This window comes from Rhinolophus sinicus, chromosome 9, assembly GCF_057876585.1.
Source record: "Rhinolophus sinicus isolate RSI-liver-muscle chromosome 9, RSI-T2T, whole genome shotgun sequence".
NCBI classification, from domain to species: Eukaryota; Metazoa; Chordata; class Mammalia; order Chiroptera; family Rhinolophidae; genus Rhinolophus; species Rhinolophus sinicus.
In genome coordinates, this window is record NC_142509.1 from 21,113,289 (window position 1) to 21,140,216 (window position 26,928).

Genomic DNA, 26,928 nt, shown 5'->3' on the forward strand with positions numbered 1-26,928 from the left:
CCCTGGAGACAGGGGTAGCTATCATATGGACAAAAAGTGGATGGCTGGAACCCCAAAGGGCAACTGATGTGCAGTTATCAAAAGAAGTGGGGATGGATATTGGGAGGACAAAAGCAACAGATGTCTATAACAGTGGGCATTCTAGGAGCACCTAGCTAATAAAGCAAAATGCCAACTTATTAATTTATGATAGGAGATATACACCTGGCTCATGACCCAACCAGTCCACCTAGGGCACTGCGCTCTAGGCAGTGAGTCCAGCTAGGTGCAGGCGGCTTCAGTAGTATAAAATTAGAACAAGTGGAATTAGATGTTTCTCAGAAACATTTCCATCAAACTATTTGTGGACAATTTAGGTTCGTTTGTGAGGGAGAGAAAACTTCATATGCCAATTAGTTAAAGAGGATAGACATTTATCTTGTAAATGAAGTCCGGAGGTAAATGCTTCAGGCATGGTATGGTGATTCCACATGCATCATGAACCTCGGCTGCTTCTCATTGTTGCTCCATCACCATTCACACACAGCTCCTTTTTCTTCATGGTCCAAGGGATATGCTCAAGTTCCAGCTATCAAGCCCACGTTCTAGCCAGCAGAATGGAAGGAGATGGGGACACATTTTTTTTAAGGACAAGTCCCACAAGTTGCTCATGCCCCACTGGCTAAAATTTAGTCACTGGGTTATACTTACCTGTAAGGGAGGTTGGGAAATGTGGCATTTATTCTGGGAAAAACATACAGGGAGACAACCAGTCCTGTCAGAATGTGGCACCCGAATAGACAGCCCTTTCTCTGCTGTAGAGTGGCCTATCTAAGGTTTGAGGACCAGTCATCTGGAAACCAAGCACCTTCAAAAGACAACCCTAAATATGTAACTGTTAGTCTTTGTTACCTTCTTTTTTGATCATCACTCTTCTATTAGTGCATTCTAATTTGAAAATGTCCAGTTACAATTTTTTTTTTTAATTTTATTGGGGAAGGGGAACAGGACTTTATTGGGGAAGAGTGTGTACTTCCAGGACTTTTTCCAAGTCAAATTGTTGTCCTTTCAATCTTAGTTGTGGAGGGTGCTGTTCAGCTTCAAGTTGTTGTCCTTTCAGTCTTAGTTGTGGAGAGCACAGCTCAGCTCTAGGTCGTTGCCATTGTTAGTTACAGGGGGCGCAGCCCACCATCCCTTGCAGCTCCCGACAAGCTTGTGGTTGAGAGGACGCATTCCAACCAAATGAGCCATCCGGGAGCTCAGCGGCAGCTCAGCTCAAGGTGCCGTGTTCAATCTTAGTTGCAGGGGGTGGAGCCCACCATCCCTTGCTGGAGTCGAGGAGTCGAACGGGCAACCTTGTGGTTGAGATCCCACTGGCCCATGTAGGAATCCAACCAGCAGCCTTTGGCGTTAGGAGCATGGAGCTCCAACTGCCTGAGCCACCGGCCCGGCCCCCTGTCCAGTTACAATTTAATAGCTTCTTAAAAAAATATTTTTCTTAGAAATAAGTAACCTTTCTCTTTAAAAAAAAGGCATATGCTTCCCATAAGTAGTCAGACAATGCCAATATGCATAAAGTACTAAGTTTCTCCAAACTCCTCAATTGAAACTGTAATAGCCTGCTGTGAATCCTACATTTCAACACATTTGTAGGTTTTGTTTGTTTTCACACAAATGTGTTCTCAAGATGAACATTACTTTGTACTTTCTCTTTTTGCTTAAATACATCATGGATGTGCTACAAGTTAAAAGCTAGAGCTCTGACTCATTCTTTTAAACAGTTGTATAAGACTCCAGCTGTTCTGTAACTGATTCAACCATTCTCCTTTGATGGACTCAAGTCATTTCCATTTTTCTGCTACCACAGGCCATGCTGCAGTAAATTTGTTGTACTGAGGTCCTTATATCTCAGTATTTTTAGTTCTTTGAGAGAGTCTCTGATGTAGGACTACTGGGTTAAAAGGTGCATTTAAAATTTTTAATTGATTGTGCCAGATTACTTTAGAAAAAGATTGGAACAATCCACATTCCTACCAACAAATACAAAAGTTTTCATTTACCCTAAAACTTGCCAGCATTGGAGGTCATTGCTTTTAAATTTAGCGATCTGATTGATAGATGACCAATGGCACTTTGTTGCTTTGATTTACATATTACTTGACCTTCTTTCATATGCTTATTGAAATGCAGAAGAACATAACGGGTCTTTGGACTCTAGAGTCAGACTACCTGAGTTTGATTCATAGCTCAAGGTGTGTGACCACCTATTGTATGACTTGGGCAAGTTACTTTATTTCTCTGAGCCTGTTTTCTTGGATGTAATAGGGATATTACTTTTCTCATAGGGTAAATTGTGAGGATTAAATGAAATAAAGTTCCTGAGACAACAATAAATAAATGGTTAGTTATCTTTTAGATTTAGTTAGTATTATCTTTTAGATTTCTTCTGAGTTACCTACTGGGTTTTCTCTACTGAGGTGATTGTTTTGTAGTGATCAATTTGTAGGGACTCTTTGTATATTAGGGATATTAATCCTCAATCTGTCATTTATGTTAGAAATAATTTCTCTAGCCTATCACATATCATCTCTGTTTTCCCCCAAATTTGTTAATATAGTCAAATATGTTTATATTCCTTTAGGGCTTGTAGGGTGCCTGTTTTACTTATGATCTCCAATCATACAATTATAAAAAGTCTCCTAAAAATTCTTCCAATATTTAACATTTAAATTTGCTGCATTCCTTCTGGTATTTTTTGTGTATGTTGTGAGGTAGGGATTTGGTTGCTCTCTAGGCACCCTACTGAAGCTTTATTTATGTAGCAGTTACACATATCAGATTTAATTTAGAAACTTAATGGAAAGAGAAATTTGTAATACAATAAGTTATAGTGTTAATTGGGTAGTTCTGAACATCAATAGGTTTTGATTTTTTTCTTTTAGTGGAAACTTCCCCTTCTTTTAAAAAATGGGGAATCTTTTTTCCAAATGAAATCTTATAGTAAACTTCAATATGCAAAACTGAGCTGTTATGTTTGAAGTGGTGAAAGATGAGGCTTGAGGAGTAAGAAATGAAGAACCTTGTAAACAAGGATAAAGTTTCAGAATAAAAGTTTAGATTTTATTCTGAAATGGGGGAACTATTAAAGGGTTTTAGGCATGACAGTGACACAATTAGATCTATGTATTAAAGATTAGCTGCTCTGCAAATAACAGTTGTAGTAGGAATAGAGGCGGTGGCACCACTAGATGGAATTACAATAGTCCTAGCAGGGTAACAGAAGTGAAGATGGTTTTGAGGTATATTTACCAAGATAATTCAATGATTAATAGGGATGTCTGGGGTAAGAGAGAAGGTAGGGAAGCATCCAGAATAATGACTATTATGGGGATGGTAAGTACAGCATAGGGAACATAGTCAATAATATTGTAATAACTATGTATAGTGCCAGGTGGGTACTAGACTAATTGGGAGGATCACTTCATAAATTATATGTTTAACCATTGTGGTGTACACCTGAAACTAATATAACAATGTCAACTGTAATTGAAAAGAAGTGCAAAATTTTACCTGTGATTAAATAATTACTCCTTTTTGTCTTCTACAGGCTTACCCTTTAATTTCTCAAATTGCATAGGAAAATTTCTTATAATTACTAGTAGACCAAACAAAACCTGCCATGCTACATGTCAATGGTCTATTTAGGAATATAAAGATAGGATAAAAGTAGCAGCAAAGGAGAAAATATTTTGTACGTATTTTAAGAATCAGCCTTGTATTTCCCTCTTATGGATAGCATCCCAAAGACGTACAAAAAAACCAAAAGAAAACAACCGTGTTCTGGTTTGAGAAACAGGATGAAGGGTGGCACCATGTATCAAGGGAACACTGAACAGATTTTAGGGAAAAGTGATGGGGTCAGTGTGAGATATCTACCGTGTTTCCCCCAAAATAAGACCTAACTGGAAAATAAGCCCTAGTATGATTTTTCAGGATGAAAACATAAAGCCCTAATCCCCTGAACATAAGCTCTAATGCGTCTTTTGGAGCAAAATTTAATATAAGACCTGGTCTTATTTTCGGGGAAACATGGTACGCACTAATCAAGCAGGGGGATATCTAGATGACAGGTGGACATTCAGATCTGGAACTCAGGAAATATATCTGGGCAGAAGATAGGAATCTAGAAGTTATTAATATATAGTTGGATACCAAAGCCATGGGAATGGATGAGATTTTTCAGAATCCCTGGGACAAGAAGACCTATGACATTGGAGGGACACTGATTCTGACTATAAGCAACAAAAATCAACCCTGGCTACAGGGCCTCTGCATATAGTTGTACAGGGGATACCTTGTGCAGCCATATGTAGCAGGCTGGCAGCCAATGTAATTTATTGGAAGGATATGAGGCAGGTCACAAAAATTAGAGAAGCTTAACATTCAAGAAATTCAGGAATCTGGGCAACTAAGGTAATCTCAGCAATAGGAACTCATAAGCCTCTTACATATTATTTTCTAGTAGCATGGGAGAGGGGTAGCTTCCCAAAGGAAAGATGAGTTGTTACTCTCAGAGGAGGGGGTAAAAGACCTGGGTAGGCAAGTGCAGTTGTCCACTAGGTTCTATCCCTTGGCTCTCCAGTACATGCGTTCTTCGACATGAACAATTTTATAAATGCCGCCATTCAAAGTACTGTAGAAAATGGATTCATCTCCCCAAGGGAGATAACCTAATTTCCAGTTATCACATCCAGTGTCAAGTCTAAGATTTCTGGGTGATATTCATTCTCTTCTGGTTCTTAATGTCATCTGGGTAATCTACAATTTATGGATTTATTAATATATTTAACCATCATCAACACATCACATACATTAGGGAAGGGACATTGCCAGCAGAATGGCTCAGTTCGAGTGGAGGGGAAATCTGATTGGATTAAGTTGGATCATATTCAAACTTCAGCCGGGAGGAGTGAGGGGCAAAGTACTGAAATGGAGAAAGAGGGGGCTAAAAAGACAAGGTGAGCTGGGAGATATGGGTAAAGGCTATAGATGTTATTTCTGCAATAAGTCACAGGGCGGTAGTTGGCCCTTATCTCTTCCCCCTTCACTATACACCATTTTTTCTTCAGCCAAGGGTTTTTGACTAATAGGAAGACCCAAACTTTTATTCCTGAGATACATGGTGGTTGGGATTTTCCAACTGTTTTGAATCCTCCCAGGTAAGTCAATCTCTTTTCCAATTAATGCCTTAACTCTCACAAGAGATCTCAGTAAAGCTGCAAATTCAATCAGCATTGTAATTTCACAATTTGTGGAATCAATCTCCAAGTTGTAGTTTTGGGATTATTCACAAAGAGATTCATTCATCCTGGACACAGAAAGACTCTGGATTTCATTCTATGCCTACAGACATGTTTCTGGGTTTGAGCTTGTTCTCTCACTTTAAATTATCCAATGTAATCCAAGTAACTATCTTAACTCAATGGTCTTGGCCTTTCTTATCTACTTCCAATTGTCCTATTGTCAGTAGCTACCTGGTTATCCAAATTTTGCCTGCAATAGAACAATTCCAAATGACAAGGGAAGTATCTTTGCTTGCTGTTTGCCACTATAAATTGCTCATCCCCCTGGGGGATATAGAACAAGTATTCCTGCCTTTAATTCAGTCTCAGTGCAATAACCATTTCGTCTTCCATGTTCCTTGGGGTCTACTACGATTTAACTGTTACCAATTTCTGTAACCAGTCATTTGGTTGCAACAGAAACCCACTTTGGCTTACAAATAAAAAGGGAACATATCATAAGGAGGATAAATGATAGTCTAGATAATAAAAGAAAACCTGGATAACCAGGCCTTGAAAACAGAATTAGGACACTTTTGGGAATGCCCTTGCACCAACTTTTATGTTTTCCTTGGGACACTACCATCAGAAAAACTCAGCTCCTATAATTTGCTTGTGTCCCCTTCTCGTAAGACTCAAAGTCCTGGTAGGAGGGGAATTTTGATTGCACAAGCTTGAAGCACACTATCAAACTTCAGCCAGGGGGTAACAAGGCCAGAATACTATAACTTACAGTTTCACTAACATCACAGAATGGGAGGAAATAACATCCCAAAGGAAAAGTAGGGATCACTAAAGGAAAGGGGAAATGATTTAGGAGAGGCAAAATCAAGGGATGTCCACTATACCAATATTTAAATGACGGGGGAGAACAGAAGAACCTACTAAGGAGCAATAGCCAGGAAGGTAGGAAGAAAATGTGAAGTGTCTCTGCAACAAAGGGAAGTATGTCAAGACGCTGGGTGAGGGTTATCCACGCTGTTGCAAGTTCAGATAATATGTATATGTAATGGACTTAACAATAAAAAGGTCCCTATTGACCTTGATTGCAGTGAGATCAGACTACTCAGATTTCAAAGAAAATAGGATTTTTCCTCCTCTCCATCTAGTGCGAAAACTGTAATTAATAGAGGTGTGATTAACATCAGTTGAGAACTGAAACAATCTTTTGATGAATGAAACTATGAAGTTCTGATATTCCAAATACACTCAGATATTTAAAGAGATATGCTTAAAAAATTAAGGAACAATTACTGAGCTCAGAATTTCTCAAACAAGGTGCAGCAATCTGTCAGTTGGAGTAATGGATGATGAATATGTTTATAGGAAATATTCACTAAGATAAAGGTGGGTATTTTATTTCATGAAACAGGCTCAAGTGTTAAGTAACTTGCCAAGGTCAAACAGTAAACAATAAACTTAATTTTAAAAATTCTTTATTTTTAAATAAAGTTTAAAAGTAATGTGAGTAGTGTAAAATATTCAAATACAGAAATGTATCAAGTTGAAAGTCTCATGAAATCTACACTGTTCAAAGAAAGCCATTAATAGACTTTTCTATGCATTATAAACATAAACACACACAAATATTAAAATGTGTTCATACTATACATTTTTCTATCAATAGTTTCACTTAATATATCATGTCCATTTTTCCACGTCCATACACAATAAATGTACCTTATTCATTTTAACAGACATGTAGATTTTCTTACATGGCTAAACCATGTGTTATTTAACCAATCCTTTACTGATAAACATTTAAGTTTTCTTCTGTATTTTTCTATCACGTAATTAATTTTTAAGCTTCTGTCTTAAACACTGTCAGTTCCTGTTTCACTTTGTCTTCCAGTTTCTAAAGTTTAATTTCAGTGTGGTCATGACCTCTAGTTTAATAAATACTTGGATCTGTCAAGTTTCAAAGTTGGTAGATAGTATATTAGAACTCAATTTCAAGCAATAGAAACCCAACTCAAAGTAACTTAAACAAAAAAGGGTATTTATTGGTTCACATAACTGAAAAGTCCAGAGGGTATGCTAGCTTCAGGCACAGGTGGATCCAGGGGCACAAACATTTTCATCAGGACTAAAGTCTCTCCATCATTTGGCTCCGTTTTCCTCTGCACTAACTTCATTCTCTGACCGGCTCATTTGATATAATGGACTCTGCTGGTTTGAGCTTTTTCATCCTACAAACCTAATCAACCTCAGTAAATAGTCTCTCAGCTTCTCCTCTTCCACAGCTCAGTAAAACTCCCAGGGTTAAATATCACTGGAACAATTTGAATCACATGACCATTCCTGAAGAAATCATTATGGTCAAGATGAACTGTGCTAACACATCCACACATGAAACCCAAGGTTAGGTCAGACTGAACCATGTGGACTGAAAATAGGGAGATGTGGCTTGAAGAAATGTCACGGAGTTGTTACAAAGAGATGGAATAAATGCTGGTCAATCAAAAACACCTGATGTCAATGATAAGATCAGACATTGAAAAAGTTTAGTCTCTGCTCATAAAGTTGAATGGTAACAGCTGGCATTTTTGTTACTTTCTTGATAATAAAAGTATTCTGCAAAAACATCATTAGGAGTATGTCCTGTACTCAGAAAGCTCACAATCCATTTGAATGGAATAATCATGTCCAATAGCATACTTTGGATGATACAATAGTTTCAATATAAGTAAACTCAGTGGTCATGAATCTGAGCCCAACCGTCCAGCTGACATGAAGCAAGACAACTAGCCTCCACCGGCAAAAAGTTCTGTGAGGTGATTCAAGTCAGTGGTGAATTTTAAGTTCAGTGGAAAACTTTTCTTGTGTTTAAGTCTTTTGCTAAGTTGGACTGGTACATTTCTCATTTCTATACTGGTGAATCAGACTCACCTCTGTATTACTGTCGAAGAGTAGACAGTGCTTTTGTTCTGTTGTACTCCTTCAGACCTGGTATATGGGGTCCCAGGTGCTGAAAATGATCAAATATACATAGGCATAGAGGCTTACCCTGCACTTAAAAAAATAAAAGGCTGCCGCTGGTCAGAGACTACAGCATGGTCCTTCCTTCCTGTTGAGAACATTAAGTCTTGGTGGGGTGATGGGTAGGTTGCTTCTGTTTGAAACTCCTTGGTAGAATTAAGTATTAGATAGGCTGAGATCAGCTGTAGTCTTCTTAAGGATAGCAAGTCTGGTTGCAGCAACATGTCAAAAAGGGCAGGCAAGGGTTGAGTCAGGTAAATAGGCAAGTCGGTATACCTTCAGCAGGGCCAGCCATATCAATAGCCAGGACATGATATGGAAGAACAAGTAGTTTAATATCGAAGCTCTGTAAGTTAGTTTTTACTCCGAGTACTCCAAGGTTAATCCATAGTGTTTACTCTGGATACACTTTCTGATCTTAAATATCTAGTTATGTACAGCAGCTTTCATTTTCCTGCTCATCTGCCAACTAATTTTCAGCTCAGGAGAAGGCTATATCCTCAATCCAGACTTGAGGTTCTGTTTAGGAGTCTATGCTACATCTGGAAGTGATCGGGTTGGGAGAGCCAGGTTCATCAAAGTTGGCCCTACTTTCTTTGGTAATCAAGTCTCCATCTTCTAACTCAGCCCATCTCTGAGAATCATAAACAAGGCCTCAAATTGGTTGAATGGTACTGTTGGAAAGATTTAGATGAGATCTGAGGCATAGAGGTAAGCAGGTAAGAACCCTACGTTTGAATTTTAGGCTTTCTGCTTTTTCAACCATCAATTCTTACACAAAGTGTTCATTAGACTTGAAAAGATGATCCTCCTCACCTTGAGCCCCTCATTTTGACTGAGTTTGACAGGATTAAAGGGAATGACTGGCAGTGGAAATCAGTATCTTTTTCTGTATGGAAAGAAAATTGAGCTGATATTCTGAAGGTAGTATAAAGATTGAGTTTGTAGATAATTTCTCCTTTACAAATAATAGTTGTATATACAAGCAGCGTAATAAACAGATTTTATTTTTATTTTTTGAGGGTAAGCAATTGGGAGTAACCAGGCATAGGCCTTGTTTGATGATTTGCAGACCAAGTCATGTAATCACATTTAGTATAGAGGATAAGAGACAAAGATATAAAGAAACCATTCCCAACATTTAACCAGTGCATTCATTAAAGTAGTTGAGGTCAGCTGCACCTTAAGTCAACTGTGAAGTAAATGAGATTTTCTTGTGACATAAATTAAAGTCTACTTATTCAACATGATCTGGTCTGGAAGTTTATGAATCAAATCCTTCCTGCAGAAACAGTTAGTTGTCTTAAAGCCTGAGAGTATCTCATGGCAAGGAATGAAGTCAGCCACTCTGAATCAGTGTAAAACAACAGTATTGAGACAGATGAAATTCCATTAACACATTCACAAGGATAAGGGACTGTGGTCTTGTGACATTAGGAAGAAGCAGTAGGAAGCTCTTCAGTCTGATACAATCCAGTTGCAGGCTTTGTAGATTTTTTTTTCAAGTCAGTCTACATTTCTAGCAAAAAGGTAGATGATATACAATTTGAGATTCCCACTAAGCTCTCATGGCTTGGTCAGAAGGCCTACCTCCAAATATCCCTAACACCTACAGTTGATGGTACCAGACATCAAAAGACCATTAAAAAAAATCCTCATTGGCTAGAAGAAAAATTTTCAAATAGCCACATTTTAAATCACATACATGAGAAAAGATATCCAAAGATTGTCTCTTGTGGATCAGATGTTACATGTAGTTAGAGTTGAGTATTCATAATTTTAGAGCAGAATATGCCAGGCAGATATGCCAGTGATGGAGGTATTGTTTTAGCTTTTTAAAGGATATTAGCTCATTTATCCTGGAAATATCAGTTAGTGAATAAAAACCAAGCAGCGGTGTAACTTTACTGGTTGAGACATAGTGACTTGTAGTTTGAGAATGAGTGATAACCAGGTATCCTTTTAGGTAATGTTGCCAGTATTTGAATTTTGCTTTCATAGTTCATGGTTATCCCTTGCACATCAAGTAGAGTACCATGGTTGATGATGGGAGGTCCAATATACACGTCGGTCTACTATGGCCTCAATGAGGCATCAGCTTCAATACCTGGTGATTCCAAGGAGGATCAAGATTTCAAAATCACGTATTTCAAGTACCACTAGAGCATCTGGTGTTTGTAAAAGAACTTGGGTAATGGGGTTTGTCAGTGTAGGGTATATATTAATTACTGTCTATATCCAATTCCAGGAATCACTGGAAGTTCACCTGGGGGCAGTGGGCTGTTAATTGTTAATCTAGGTCCATTTGATACCACTTTGGGCCCATATGACTACTCTGGGGGGCAAAGATGTGCCCGTCTTCTTGCACTTTTCTGAGTTTGCCCACAGTAAGTATTCATAAGAATATTCAGCACCAACTGAACATAGACTGTTGGGTAGAGGTACAGATCAGAATGCCATTCCAGTTCAACATACTGTTGTCTACAGCAGTGGTTTCAAACTGTTCTGAAGAACTCTAGGTGTTGTAAAGAAGTCTTCTTAGGTGTCACGATGGTGGTAAAGATGCTTGTGGCAGATGTCACAACCCCCCGTCCTGCTTCATCCAGAGCAGCTTCAGTTTTACTTTGGGCTTCCATAGTTTTCATTCAAGGGGCTTCATGGCCACAAAGCCTTTCGAAAACCAATGATCTAAGAATAAGTTGTTCACAAAATGCTGAAATACAAAAAATGGGTCACAGAAACCAGAAACTGTGTGAGCAAAGCCTTTGGTAAACCAAGGTGTTTTCCTATTCATTCTTCCCCTACAGTGGGCCACATTATAAAATTATGAAAATAATATTCTAGTCTGCTATAAATTCTGATTGCCTGAAATTTGGCTTGTAAATCACTATCAGAGAACACAGCTATTTGTTTTAAGTGACAATAGCACAGGAGTTTTTGCAGTCAGCATACAGCTGCAAACTACATTAATTTCTTAATACTTTCTAATTATTATTCAAAGAAGTCCATGGCTGGATGACTTCTCAAGCATTGATAAGATCTCAATGGGCAATAACTCAATTCTAAATTATCGATGTCTCACCCCTCCTCCCCACTTTCTTCATCCTCTTCCTCTCTTCCCTTCCCAATCTTCTCACCCACCTGAGAACTAGGTTTATAGCACAGTTCTAGGGGCAGAGAAGCACATTGCTAAATGTCATGGAATTCATCCAATTTGGGGGCAGAATTAACTTTTCCCATTCCCCTCCCATGTATCCCCACCACAAATCTTTTAGAGGTTCCTTTGACAGAAAATAAAGGTAATGACCAAGATAAAAGACTCTCATGATACACACTAATTCAAAGCAGCTATTGACAAGAAAAAGGGGGGTTTTAAAGATGCAGTTTATTCCTGGGTCTCTAGGGCAATCTGTTGGCATTCAGGAAGCACTGGCTATACTGCTCTAAAGCAGTTTCCCCATTCCATTAAAAGGAATGCTGCAAAAATAACATTCTGGCTTTATTAAACTTAGAACATACTGGGCTAAACAGCTAAATAATAGTTTTTTTGCTGCAAGCCTTCTGAGGTGCTATTTATTACATTGCATTATGAATCAGGGAGGGGACTTTTACAGTATTTTTGCCTTACTGTGCTATAGAAGCTCTCTATGTGATATATATGCATATATCATGTATATAAATACACACATATGTGAACAGTACTCTAAAAAAATGGATGGCTCATTTTGTATAAATATTACTTTGGGGATAAAGGATCATAGATAAGACCTTGGGTGCTGTAGAGTATTAATAAGACTTTAAAAACAACAACAAAAAAATCCCACAAGGACATGACATGAACAGGGATTCCCCAATCAATTAGGGCCACCTTTGGGAAGACCACGAAGATGGACAGAGGATCTAAAAGGAGCTTTGTGTTTCATGTTGGGTAGTCTTGTTGTCAGATGAACATGTGCCTTGTTGACTGGATAATCTACCACCATGACAGTCTGCTCCTAAATGTCACGGGTGTTACCATGGAATTCTAGTCTAGGTGAAGCTATCAAAAAACTACATTTATGATGTCTGACTGCCTGAGGACACCAGATTAGGAAGTTGGAAACTGTTTCTGGGGTTCTCAATCTCTAGTCATTTTAACACTTTGGGTAAAGTAGAGGCTAAATTAATTCCAAGGAGAGGACTGGACTGGGAGTCAGAAGGCCTGGCTTCTTCTACTTTGTAGCTGTCACCTTGCATAACCTTTCAAATTCCATTTTCTCGTTTGCAAAAAAGGGATTATATCTTATTGTTATTTGGGTAATTTAGATTAATGCATGTAAAAGTGCTTTGAAACTGTAGTGCAATATAAACATAAGGGATTACCATATAGGTTCTACCTGGATGTCTCAAGAGGCCTTTTCTGGAATCTGATTGGAGCTTTGTATGATGCTGTAAGGTAAAGGGATTCCTTGGTAAAATTTCTTACATTTGTGTGAAAAGTTCTGGTTCCTGAGTAATCCCAAAGAAGATGCTATGAGGACTTCACTGTGCCTTTGTTTTAGTCCCAATGGGTCAGAATATCTGCTTTCTCATTCAGTAGGCTACTACATACAGATTTGAGGTGGAAAAAGAATAGCGTCCAGTGACCTGGATGGGATCCTAGACATTTCATGAACTTCAAACATTTGAGATCGTGAGGTGTGGTCCAACATCATTCTCAAAAGGATGCTGCCATTCTTCAGACAACGTTGATTACTAAAAATCCCCTGGTCCAAATTTAGTCTCTCTCTCTGAAGGCTTTAACTGAAGAAATAAAACGCACACTCATGGAACAAACTGGTCTTTTGTTGTGATAAAACAGCTTCAGCTATTTGGCTTGAGGAGTTTGACTTTACTATAAGGATGGTGCTCAATCTGGGTAGAGCAGGACAGGAGTGGAAGTGAAGGCCACATCATGATGGCTGAAGGCCTCTTAGATCACAGTGGTCCACTGGAATAGTGTCTTCTTCAGTAGTAAGGTGATAGGAATCACCATGAGCAAAAATCCAGGTACCAGATCTGTAGGCTGGTGGTACAGTACAAGGAAGGAGGTCGGAAGGTCCAGGCAAACACTCAGCCATCAGGAGGCATAGGACTGGAAGGGACAGGGACAAAACAGGTAAGATAACAAATACATGGAATTACAAACACAGGACTCTTAACATTGAGGTGGGTCTGCTGTCAGCACATCAGCTGCCTTATGGGCACTAATTCTTGACAAGCCTGGCTGCGAAGGTGACAAATAAAGAAAAAAACAAAAACAAAACAAAACAAAAAACACCTTATGATTCACAATCAGTGATGAGAAGAACAGAAAACGTTCTCTGGCAAAGACTGTTTCCTGACTCTTGAGAACAAACTGTCTCAGAGAATCAGCATGTAGGAACCGCCCTAAGTCTCATACTTTGGGGGAGTAATGTGATTGTATTCAGGCTGCTGGGCAGTGGCTGGTGGGGAAGAAAGAAGTGGCTCCGCAGGAGGCACAAGAACTGAATTTAAGTTTACATACCAACACCAAGGCAAAGGAGATATTGCCCTTCTTCCTTTTCTAATGCCTTCCTCAAATAGTCTTACACCTTGTACATTTATAAGCTGTCCTTAACTTTCATTTTAACAAGATTCCATCTTGAATGGCAGAGAATAAGGTACCTAGGGAATAAGGCCCTGGTCCTTGCATCCTTGAGTAATACCCGATGCAACATATCAGTTTCTCTTTATGTTTGAGGAGTCCCTAAATCTTTTTGAATTTACAATTTAAAAATAATAAAAACAGAGTAATTGCCCATAACTAATGATTTTTTTCCCTAACCAAAAGTAGCTAGTAATCAATCATACAGTGATTAAACAAACACTTACTGAATGATAAGTCTGAGATAACCTGCTCTATGAATTCCTCCTTTCTATTAAATGAATCATATGTGGTAGTATGTATGGGCAAAAATTCCTAAGACAAGGCCCTTGCTTTCAAGAGGCTTGTTATCTGCAAGAGAGCAAATTAAAAAAGCATGCAAATAACTACTTTATAAGGTATTATATGCAAAAATGGACAAAAAATATATAACAAAGTTTTTAAAAGATTATTTCTGGTTAAAGTTAAGAGACTCATGGAGAAGAGAGCATCGAGTTGGATATTGAGGATATGGCACTTTTAACAGGTGAAGGACCAGAGGAAGGCATTCTAGAGTAGAGAAGTGAACATGAACAGAAATGCAGAGATGGTAAAGAATAAGGCATTTTGGAAAATGGCAAGTACCGTAGTTCACTTTGGATGGAGTGTTGCCAGAGTTTGCACTGAGGGTCTGGAAGAAACTCAGGTCTTTGAATTCCCACTAATAGCGCTGGTGGCAGTGCTTGATCAGTTGTCGAGTTTGCTTTGAGAAAAGACTCAACAGTCCCAAAATTCAAAAATAAAAATATCCAGCTCCAGAGTCCTGTCACACCCTGATAAGCTCTTCCATGTCCCAGGTCCAGGTCTTGGAAATCTGGAATCCACACTGTGGCTACACTGAACGGCATCTGCTCCAGCTAGTGCAGAAAATTGTAGTGAAACCCTTTCAACACCTATCCTGGACATCTCATGTTTTGTCACAGAATTTCAAGCTTTGAGTTCCAGTTGTTTTTTCCCCTCCTCTCTGCCGAGGAAAGCATCTTATCACCAGTCTTAAGAGTCTTTTGAGGTACATCCAGATTTAACTATAAAAGACCTAAAAGACCAACACATTTTTCTCTGAAACAGTCAGGTCTACGGAAATGAGATCATTTGTTGCTGCCCTTTAGGTAAAGGGAACAGTCAACTGATTGTTCCAGATAATTGTATGAAATAGCAGAACCGGGTAACACCTAACCAGACAAAATACACTTAAATGTGTGTGTTCGCTTGCTTAGAGCTGTACCACTGGTAAGCAATACTCCACAAAACGAAAATGTTTGAAATCCAACTGTTCAAACATTTCTATAGTGTTTGCTGGACAATGGCCTGGAATTTGATAACAGCAGCTGACAATTAACAAAGAAGCAAAAACTGGCATTTTGGCCATCTTAGTAACACATTTGCAAGCAAATAGAAAACAAAGCAGTACAGGAAAAAGTTAAGCTTTGAAACACTTCCAAATGTAGTGATTCTGAGATTCAGGAGAAGTTCTAAAAAATTTTTCAGAGAATGTTAACCTTCAATTAATAAAGACAAACCCTCAACATCTTCAGGAATTCCATGCCTAGTTTAGTCTGTGCCAGTGAGCCAGCTTGCTAAAAATCCACCTGCAACACTAATTAGCTAGACTTGGCAGCACCATTTAAAAATAAGCCCGCTCACTACCAACCACACAGACTAGGAATATAAAATAGGACCAAGTAAAGAGTGGCAAACATGGTTGTGGAAAATGGTCAATTAAAAGAGTCAGAAAGACAGTCAGACACCAGTATAAGCAGCAGAAAACAAAGTTATTGGGCCAATGATTACAAAGGCTTCTCGATGCTAGAGAACACACATACTCCTAGTTTTAGCTGCTTTATATTGGGTGCCATTGTACCATATGCATCAGCCACCCTTGAGACACCCCATAGGGAAAGAAAAGAACTAAGAATAGAAGCCAAGCAGTGGAGCGTTGTTATGCCAAATATCCATTATGCACAGAAACAGCTCACATATCCCAGGGATTCAATCAGGGGCTTCAAACTGGTCATGAAGGGTCCCAAATGACATCTAGGCCTCAGTTTCCTCCCTGTAGCATAAAGAAATTGTGGTTCTTAACTCTTGGGGGAGGGGTGACATCTCCCTTTGAAATCTTGCTGGTGATGGATTCTCATCCCCCTAAAATGTACATTTCTGCATACTATTTCAGGGAGTCTGTGTGGATCGCCAACTCCAATCCAAGGTTGAAAATCCAAGGATTGGGCGATTGCTAAGTTTTCTTACAACTCAAGAAAAAATTACAAACAAAAATCATCCCTCACGTACACTGACGCTTTACAGTTTACAAAGCGCTTCTAATCCCACAAACACCAATAGGCAGAGGAGGAAACTGAGGCGCAAATTACAGAATGACTTGCCTAAGGTCACTCGGCCAGCTGGTGGCTAGGCCCGGAAGCAAACCCAGCTCTTCCGACTCCGGGGCTTGTCTTCCCACCCCGGAGCTGCCTTCAGAGCCCCAACCCCTAAGGCGGCATAAGGAGGAAAAGGCAAAGCAGAAAGCCCACGACCAACCATCCCCCAGCCTCCTCCTGTCCCTCCAACTGGGTCCTTGCAGGCCCCGAAGGGTGGCGCCAGGCCTCCAGGCCGGCCCCGGCCACCCCCGCCTCCCCGGCCGCGCCAAATCCCGCCGCCGCCTCCCCGGGAGCGGGACGGAGCAGCTGCCCGCCGCCACCGACCACCCGGACGACTCCTCGTCGAATCGCAAACGCATAGGCCGCGGCCCGAGTTCTGCGTACGAGAAGAAAGACGCGGCGCGAGCGCCAACGGCCACCGGGCGCGCGCCGCGGCGGCCGGGCCTGCGCCCCAAGAGCTGGATGCCAGAGCAGGAGAAAGAGCCGCCAACCGATTGCTCGATCGACCGCGCGCCCGCTCCTTCGCCCTACCAGACCGGGGAGGGGGGGAGGGCGCGCCAGGGCTTCTTCGAGTTAGGGGCCTGACTCCCCGGCGACGAGACAAGATGGCTCCTCCGGTCTGCACCGCAGCTACCGTCCCGGCTGCGTCTCTCGGCCCGCCCCCGGTACTGTTTCTTTAAATGGCGGAAAGGGTCAGGAAAGCAGGAAGAGAGGCGCGCTCTCTCACGTGACAGGGGCGGGCCCGGCTAACAAGATCCGGTCACGTGGAGACAGGCTGTGCACCTATCAGGAGGCGTCGCAGTATGGTGGGGGCAGGGGAAACTGCGGCTCTGTGATTGGCTGAAGGCGCTGCCGAGGCCTCGGGGGCTTGGGGCGTCGGGGAGTGCGCGAGGCGAACCGGGTCGTGTGCACTAGCAGAGACAAAGCAGTGGCTGAGGTGGCTGTAGCGGCTGCGGGAGTGGCAGCGGAGTAGCCCTAAACGCCGAATTTTGTGGTGCTGAGTTCTGTCATCTAATTCAGTGCGACGCACGGGCGGCTGGTGTCGCGGGGGCGGCGGCGGCGGTAGCGGCGGCGGCGGAGGAGGCGGCAGCACATGGTTCCAAGAGCGCCCTGCGGTTGTTTGGTTCCAATTCCGTGGGGAGGGACAAAGGCAGCTGCGCTCGCTGGGCAACGCCCGGTTGGGTGGTGCGTTCGCTACTGCCCTCGATCCCGGGACTTGAAAGCTGGGACTAACTCCTCACCGTGAGGAGGAGGCCACGGGACCGAGTCCCGGAAAGGGCCTGAGGCTGAGGCTGCTGAGGGAGGTGGGGGGAGGGGCGCGGCCCGTCTGAGGTGATTTGGACGGGTTATTTCTGATGCATTTTTGTGGGTCAATGTGAAGTAATTTGACCCACTATCCTGGGGCAATTGGGGCAGGGCAGCAAGCTAGGTTTGGTCTGGGTTCTGAAAACAGAAATCCGCCATCGCCGTCGGCATCGGCGCTTAAAAGATCTTTAAGTTGGGAGGTGGTGAAGCCGGAACTAACGCCATATTACACTCCATCGACATCATGGTCGCCAGTCGGGGGTGTATTTGAGGATCCTGGGATCATTGGTGGTGAAGACATGGGTGATTGTCCATTTCTATGACAGAAGTTGATAAATTTTCGGGTTGGTAAGTTTTCGGATTGGTAAAGTTCCTGGAAAAACAGAAAAGGGCTCGAAGAAAATGAAGACAGAGCAATAATAAAACCAACTCCGGTACCATCTACTTCAAAATCATCCTCATTCGACTCATTGAACTATCGCAACTTACACTGACGCTCCTTAAGACTACAGATTTATGACGTAGTTCTTTTCAAAATATTACATCATAGTCTTTGAGAAGATAAATACTTAAAGGAGAAATCAATTATAGTTTTAGGTATTTCGGAATATATTTTGGATAATACGCAGTAACTTGAAGGAGCACACTTACCAAACTTTTGCTGGAAAGAATCCTGGAAAATCTGTTCCTTTTCCCAGTTACTGGTTAAAGGACTGAAGCTTACTGCACTCATGGCTTTCACAAATTACAGCAGTCTGAATCGAGCTCAGCTAACCTTTGAATATCTGCACACAAATTCGTAAGTATCCTATAGGTGCCGCTGTGGTCACTGATAACTCATTCCTTGATGTTAGTTTGGAAACCATTTTCCCAGCAAATTCTGCTTTTTCACTTTTTGGGATGTATCACTGGATGAGTCTTGAGCTCTGTATGGAAGAACTGAGATCAGTGAAATATTTGTTGCTAATGCAGAAGAATACGACCTTCATTTATTACATCAAAATTTATTTGACCAAATGCAAACTAGTTATTTGAGGTCAATGTGAGTTGTTTCAATCCAACAAGTACTGTTCTTTGGATCGCCAAAAGTTGGACTATTCTAGTAAATTCTTGTCTTTGGTGACAGCAGACAAAACAGTTGTGTTATAGCAAGAGTTTTCTTTTTAACAAGGAAAAAGAAGGACGACATTTAAATGACAACTTGTGAGAAGATTTTTTTTTTCTTTTTTTTAAGCAAACAATTGGCTTTATCTTCTCTGGGAGTTCATCCCCCATCAATATAGTTTTCATATGCTAAGCAGGAAATGGCAACTTGTTTAAACCCATGATTTAGATGGTCTTTTTCCAAAGTGTGTGCAAATCTCAGAACACATAACGGTATTCATGGTTCTTGAGTCCATGAAGAGATTACAGATTACCATCACTCCACGTTGGTCTGGAATGTTTCAGGGTTGTTCCGTTTGCTCACTCTTTTGGAAGTAATCCATTGGGTTCGTAACTGCTTAGTGTTTTAACATTCATTTGTCAGTTTTGAGATGATGGTAAGTATTCTAACATTTTAGTATATGAAGAGGTGATGAGCAGCTAAATGAATGGCCCAGAGACCTGAAGAACCACCTTCAGGGCTGAGAATATCGATTTCTTTATCCAGTAATAGTATAATTTTTAGCCTTTTATGGGAAAGGACTTAGAAATCAAGCCAGAACCCAAACCCTAAATTGCCCGAGATTCTTCTTTGTGATAATGTCTGTAATTTTTTTTGTTTTGTTATATTTCCTATCAAGTAAATACGTTTTTTTTCTACGTTAAATGAAGTGCGAAACTATGAGAGCCTGGTTTTTGTTTTTAGGAAGCCTATTACTGAACTAGTGTGTTTTAGATAGTTATTTCAGTGGTTACCTAGGTGACTTCTTATGCTATGGATTATGAATCTGAAATTCAGTTAGGTAAGGTTGCTGACGAAAGGCTAGTCAGCTAGTTTATAACATATCCTTGGGCAAAACCTTCAGTATCCTTTATATTTGAACTGCCACGTTTAGAACAAGCAGTTGAAGGCCACTTAGGTGTTCACAGATGGTTGTGCTTTCTTGTCTCAGTTCTGCATTTTGGAATGGGGCTAAATTTGTAGTGGTAGGACTATTTGATAATACTGGAAGACCGTGAATGGGACTTCAGAAACTGGGCCCTTGTTCCAGCTTCCCCAAAGACTTTGATTGTAAAATAATGACAATAGTTAATTGCTTTATGCCAATTAAAGTTTTAAACATGGTTGAAAGTAATCTTTATAGCAATACTACTGGAGCAAGGATTATTCCTATTTTGCACTCGAGGAAACTTGAGGGTCAGCGAGATGTTCTATGCCAAAGGTTACACAGCTGCTATAAGATTTATCTGGCCATAGTGGTTAGTGCTTTTAACCATTAGGCAGTACTGACTTTAGTCAGTTATACCTTTAAGGGCTTCTTGTCTATACAGCAAGGGTTTACTTCTCACTTTAAAAATCTTCAGTTTTATTTCTGTGAGCATCTAATTTGAAGATCCTGGGATATTTCTCTGCTTATTTGCTTTGCTATTTTATAGCTTATTAACAGTAGGTGGACAGAGCCAAGGCAAAGAATTGAACCTTAGTTAAATCACTTGTTTATAATAATATTGGAGAATTTTATGTGAATTGGATGTACCAATGTTGAACCAGAACCACCTGCTTGCATGGACATTGAAAGGCTGCATGTATCACTTTGGAAGCTTTGGAATTTCTTATCTGGATCACACTTCTGAATTTGTCTACTTTTGAATGTGTCCAGTTGTGACAGATGAAAATATGAATCCTAGAACACCAAGATAAGTTTCTGGTTTGTAACCAATTTCAAGAGATTTCTTTCATGTGATGATGACCTGACTGGAAATTCTAGAGGAAACAAAATTTTCAATTTTCTTAAGATGTGGTTTGTTACCCTTAATGAAGGTAGATGTCTCTGTGTTAAGTGGTGCAGTATCACCTTCAGAGAAGTGAAAATTTTTCTTACAGCGCCTTCTCCTTTGATTTAATTTTTAAAACAAGATCATTTTATGGTGTCTGACATCTACAATATGGCCTTATTCTGAACCTATGAAAGAAGGGGCCCTTTCCTTACTTTCTATTATATGTAGACTTGAAAACAGAGCCCAGGCTAGAAGGGTGAAAACCAGTGTGATGCAGTGGAAAGAGCATGGGCTTGGGAACCTGCCAAACTTGGATTTGATTGCTTCCTGTCTGTGTCCTTGTGCACGTTGATGTCTCTGAGTCTCAGTTTCTTCATCTATAAAATGGGACTGATTTGTTTCTAAGTATTATGTAAAATAAATACATGGTACAAACGTTGAATAGATGGTGATTATTATTCTATTTATAATACTAGCTTATATAAACCAAAAGTTGGTCAGTGTGGTAGCAATTTGCTGTTTGGTGCTAGTCATTAGGCAGATAAATTCTTAGTAAATTCTAGAGCATCTGTTAGAGATAGTAAGCATCTGTCTTGAATTAAACTTTTTTTTGGTTGTATTAGGTCAGTGGTAACTACTGATGGAGCTTTAAGATTTAAAGCAGGCCTAGGAAATTCCCACGATAACATGAAAGTCTGGATGTTGCTAATATAAGATGGTAAAAGTTGGGGTTTTTAAATAAAAAGAGTTTTATGCTGTTACTGCTCTTTTGTGCCAGGTTTTGTGACTGATAGTAAAAGTTCATGAGCAATCTAGATGTGGTGGTAGTGATATTCCTTTGACATAAGATCATATCTTAAATCACTCTGTTTGCAGTACTGCTAAGTGGTCTGATAGAGCAGGGTGCTTAAATGTATGATGCCTGCTTTCTATGTCTGTTCCTGTTGGTACATTTAATAACTTCTTATCTTGGCCATATGACATTTTTGGGTTGTTTTATCATTTGAAATGAATAGAGAAGAACCTGTCAACTCTAGCGACAATATTTCTTAGGACAATTCTGTTGAAATGTAGGTTCACACTCTAAATATAGTAAAGCCATTCGAATGTAAAATGGTTGCTCTAGAATTTCTCAGCTTTATATTTTCTGGCAATTAGGGAGATGAACTATTGTCAGCATATCCAAGAACTCAGCCAGTTTAAATTCAGGCTGAATATGAATAGGGAGACCATTTTCCTTACTTAGTGAGTAGATTTACACGTGAATTTGTTACTGGAAACGCTGAGCTGCAAAACTATTTTAATTGTGGAACAAATGGTATAAAAGCCTCAATCAGTAGAAAGGGAGAGTTTGTTAAAAAATTTTTGTCTTTTTCCAGATGGTTGGTCTTTCTTGGATCACATGCAAGGAATCTTTAGGTCTGTGAAGAGAAGAATTTCCTTTGATAGTTATCAAATATCTCTGTCTTCAAATACTAGTAGCTAGAAATGAGTACCTCTTTGAATATTATATTTGAAAAAAAGAGAGGACTTATGCAGTTGGTATGTTTTTGGTTCTTTCATTTTAAGGGATACTTGGAACTCTGGTTTTAACATTTGTTAGTAGGATCCATCATTAATCAGTTGGAGGTCTGGAGAAGATTCCAAATGTCTCTGAACTCAACAGTTGTCACAAAAGGCTCCTTTTATGATGTGTCAGTACAATTTTTCCTTCATTTACTAAGGAAATACCTTAGTTACATTTTAAAGATATCTGTTAACTTATCTGAAATACGTATGTGTGGAACAAGGAAGACCATTCGGAATGTTTTCTTCAAAATGTGCAACGCACAGTTCTAAACCTTGTTTAGAAAGTAGTGAAAACCTAGCCAGAGGTGCTTTGTGCTTGCCCTTTTGAGATCTTCCTATTGAATTCAAAATGTCTCATATTTTCATATGAAGTGATCAGAAATATGTATTGCTGAGAAGGAATTGCTATTTCTATATTTTCATTTCTTTGCCCCGATGGCAAAGGGTTGTCAGAATTAGTTGTCCAGATTATTCATATTCACCATTCTCACCACCAAAGGCCAGATACTTCATTGTTTGATTTATTCCAAAGATTTCTGCTTCCAAGTTGTAATCTCATTCTTATTATGGTTGTGTTCTTGTTTTTTCCTAGGAGCTATATTTCTGAGATTCACTGACTTCTGAGATTCCTTGACTTAAAGTACAAATTCTTATTTAAATGAAATATTGCAACAGAATTTATTTTATATTTTTATATAACAATTTTAGAGTAGAAAACTGATTCACTGCAAGTTTCTAAGTCACTTGTAAGTCTGGAAAATGACTGGTTGAAAGCTTGAGAACAAATGTTAAATTTATTTTTAATATATTACCTTCAGCAAATCACCTTAATTTTCTAGCTTATTTCTCCCCGCCTTTTTTTTTACTGGAGTAATCTACAGAATACTTTTATATTTCAGTTGATAATTTGAAGAATTTAATATGATACTATAGACAAATATTTTTTAATAATTAAACTTATGGATGTTTTATGTAGATTTTTCTCTGAAATTATTTTTTTCCCCGTGTAAAATAATTAAGAATTGGATTTTGGTCAGAAGAATTTGAGCTCTGTTTTCCAGCTGAATTGAAGATAAATTTTGTTAACTTTTTTAAACTTTTTGTTAAAACTTATTTATTGATGCCACCTTTGCATTAGCAACATATATTCACTGATCTCATGGAGAAAAGTTCTTAAATTTCCAAGAACTGATAGTTTTCATTCAAAATTTGCATATTTATTTGAGGAAAACCCATGTTCCTAGACAGTTCAGTTTTGGGTATTTATTTCACAAACATTTTACAGTTTGTTTTAAACAATATAGTAAGTGATCAGATATCCTAGACACTGGTTATTTAATATTGGTACATTTCATTCTAAATTTTTAGGAATTTTCAGTTTATTGGCTGAATCATCTGGAATAATTTGATTATTTTTGAAAACTTGATGGTAATGCATTATGTGGGTTAATGATTTTATATTCTCCTTAATCAAAAGTCAAGGTTTCTAGGTGGTTCTAGGTGGACACCTCCTACTTCTATATCTATTGAGGACAGTTATGGGATATAGCAAAAATTAAAGCGTGTGAATGGAAAAAGAATTGTAAGGATAAATCTTATGCATAAATATCACTTTATTGAGTTCTACATAACATGGTAATTGTGTACTTACACAACCCAAATTTTGAGCATCCTCTCAGAGGAGGAGATTACCATTGGGTTAACTTTCACAGGGGCCTTAGGAGACCACACATGGCTCTTGTCCTTCTAGACGGAATTGTTCAAGAGGGTCTTGGATTCCTTTCTTCGATGTAGAGGAAGTTCTGTTTTTAGCCAGAATCAGAGAAAGTCAAAAAATTAATTATTCGCTCCTCCCCACTTTGAAGTGGAATATTTTTGCTTATAAATTGCACAAAATGAATGGGTTTTCTTCTTTCACCAATAGATGATACACAGGTATTGGAAAGCAAAATGCTAACAAGCTGTCCATTGAACATGCTTAGAGATATGCAGAAACTGACAGCTAGTTAAGACAATGAAAAATAAAATACAGGCATTTAGGCACAATATGAGGAGTGAAAAACACTGCTTTAGCAATAGTACACATAGGAATCTTAATGCTTTGGAGTGGATTTCTCTACTCAACATAGTAAAGATAAACGTTTCTGCATCGATAGCAGGACTTGATAGATTAATACTTGAGGGGGATTAGTGAGCTAATGGTGAAGTTTCAATTTCAATAGTGTAAATCGACAATGCAAGTGGCAATTTTAAAATTTTTTTCTAAAAACTTAATATTTTATAACCTTGACTTTTTATTAGGAGTCATAGTTCAATTCTGTAATTCTTTTGCTGACTCTTAGTATTTATCATTTCAGAACTACACATGAATTTTTGTTTGGTGCTCTTGCAGAACTGGTTGATAATGCAAGGTAGGTAGTCTTTAGGTATGCAGTCTGTGTTTGAAAACTTTTTGGGTTGTTGCAACCTTTGCTCTCTGAAGACTTGGGAGGAAGGCAATTCTGTAACAGCTACAACTCACTCCTAAGAGACCTCTTACCAACAAAGTGTTTTTAATAGCACATTAGTTGGTATTTCCACTTGGTTAACTTTAATTCGTTCATTGCTCTGTGAACGAAATAATGAACTTATAACCTCCAAAGCTACCTTCACTTGTGTATTAGAGCAAGATAATTGTAGTGAAATGCAGGGAATTAAGATAGAAACTTAGGAATCAGATTAATGGGACAATCTCTGATTTAATTTGTGTTACCAGGAGAGTACACCATCTAATGTCTTTAAAATTATGCCAGCGTTCTGTGTCAGATGACTGCAGTTGATCAAAGTATCTTCCATTGTTAGCAGCTGTGCTTGGAAGAAATCATTCTTTAGCACTGTTGTTATACTGAGTTCTTAGTGATGGAAACCTATAAATGTTACTGTGCAAGACTGAAAAGAAGATTAGGTTGATTCAGATATAAACAAATAGCAAAATCCAAATCGAGATTCTGTTTATAATTATATTATGAAAATATTGTCTTAGTCTTTTTTCTGAATGCAAACATACAATCCTGACATTGTTTATTGACCAGGTATTGATGACTAATGAAGAGGCTAAGAGTTGACAGTAGAAATACTTTCTAAACAGATCCCCAGCTAATGAGCTTGCTGATAATTTTCTGTCTACCTATACTATAAACCTATACTGTTATTATTTTTATTATTATTCACAGGACTATTCATGGAAGTATGCTAGTTTACAAGTTATTTAACCAGAAAACTCCCAGTTTTGTTTCAATCCTGGTTGACTCATAATTTTTATATTTTAAAATGTTGTAGCCTAATGGAACTATGCTTGGATTTGCCACTTATTAGCTTAGTGAGACCATGGTGTGCTGTGGCAGACTGCTTTTTTGTATATCATATGGTGAGGTGGAGGTTCCTGGGAGTATGTGTTCCTTCTTCCATGAACATTTTGCCAACCTTTCATATTTGAAATTTTTAAAAAATATTTTTGGGAATAGGTACATGTACAGCTATATGGATTTGAGTGGATTTTTTGCATTTAAAACCAATGAAATATTCTGTGCCTTATTTTCCTTGCCTTCAGTTGGCAAAATTGGACTAGGTTACTTCCAGGCCTTTACGGAAGCCTTTATTGATAACTGAAGTTGTATTTTAGCTAGTGGCTAGAGTCTAATGGGGTGCCTCCACTTCCTTTCAAGGTTAGGGAGGATAAGGTTATAGGCCTGTGAATTGGTCTGCTAATTATAGTGTGTATACTGTAAGACCTGATTTTTTCATTGGCTCTGTGGCAGGTTATTGTTTTCCTTTTTTCTCAATATCTTGGTGAGATGGAAAAATGGACAAGTTATTGGAACATTTTTTGTGATTGTGATCAATTGAGAAAAACACAGATTTGAGTCATTTCTTAGTATCTAAAGGGGAACGTTTTTATTTATCTTTTAGATGTTTTTACTATGAAATTTGTATTTAAGAATATATATTCAGGGGTGGCTGGTTAGCTCAGTTGGTTAGAGCATGTTGCTGGTAGCACCAAGGTTGCTGGTTCAATCCCCGCATGGGCCACTGTGAGCTGTGCTCTCCTTAAAAAAACAAACAATGTGTGTGTGTGTGTGTGTGTATATATGTGTGTGTGTGTGTGTGTGTGTGTGTGTGTATATATATATATATATATATATATATATTTTCAGTCCTTATGTCTTATGTGATTATTTTGAATAATTTGGAGCTCCAGAGGAGTTTCACAGACATACAAGGGAAATTGTGTTGCCAAGTGTAAAATACGGCTTTATACAGAATTTCTATATGACTTCCTGAAAATAGACTCAAAATAGTATCCATTCCACTCAAAATACTATGCATTTTCATAGTTGACATTTCATGTTCTCAATTGGTTCTTGATTTTGTTTCTTTTAATTTTGCAGAGATGCTGATGCCACCAGAATAGATATTTATGCAGGTAAGATAGACATCTGTTCTTTCTTCTATGCCCAGTTCCTTTTCATGTATTTTATTGCTATGCCTAAGAAGAAATGAGTGGGAAATAACTGGTCCTGGAGCCTGGGGAGATGGCATAATTACTCTCAGTCTTAGGTAGAAACGGGGCAGACCTGGTTAGGCATTAATAGAAACCGAGAACATTGGGGTAAAGAAACTAACGTGGGGTGCCCAGATTTATAGATCTATTAAAATAGCCACAAGGAGATTTATGGAGATATGAAGTAGAGTAGCAGGGAGTGTGATCATTAGCTATTGGTGATTTTACTGG

At 39.0% G+C, this 26,928-nt stretch overlaps 2 protein-coding genes across 7 annotated transcripts in view; one reads left to right on the forward strand and one right to left on the reverse strand.

Moving 5' to 3' along the window:
• Positions 1 to 6,740: 6,740 nt before the first annotated feature.
• Positions 6,741 to 17,456, reverse strand: TUG1 (taurine up-regulated 1). The gene is made up of 5 exons (XM_088801137.1): positions 17,392 to 17,456; positions 17,145 to 17,311; positions 14,572 to 16,936; positions 12,677 to 13,413; positions 6,741 to 11,013 (listed from the first exon to the last, which is right to left on the reverse strand). The coding sequence occupies exons 1-3, from the start codon at positions 17,454 to 17,456 to the stop codon at positions 16,473 to 16,475; spliced, it is 696 nt and encodes a 231-aa protein (XP_088657263.1). The 3' UTR covers positions 6,741 to 11,013; positions 12,677 to 13,413; positions 14,572 to 16,472.
• Positions 16,932 to 26,928, forward strand: part of MORC2 (MORC family CW-type zinc finger 2) — a 39,065-nt gene continuing 29,068 nt past the window's right edge. For all 6 annotated transcript variants that reach the window (XM_019754256.3, XM_074321560.2, XM_019754257.3 and 3 more), the window contains exons 1-3: positions 16,932 to 18,465; positions 24,515 to 24,568; positions 26,585 to 26,619. In XM_019754256.3, coding sequence (XP_019609815.3) covers positions 18,398 to 18,465; positions 24,515 to 24,568; positions 26,585 to 26,619 — 157 coding nt within the window. In that variant the 5' untranslated portion in view covers positions 16,932 to 18,397. The remainder of the gene's footprint in view (positions 18,466 to 24,514; positions 24,569 to 26,584; positions 26,620 to 26,928) is intronic.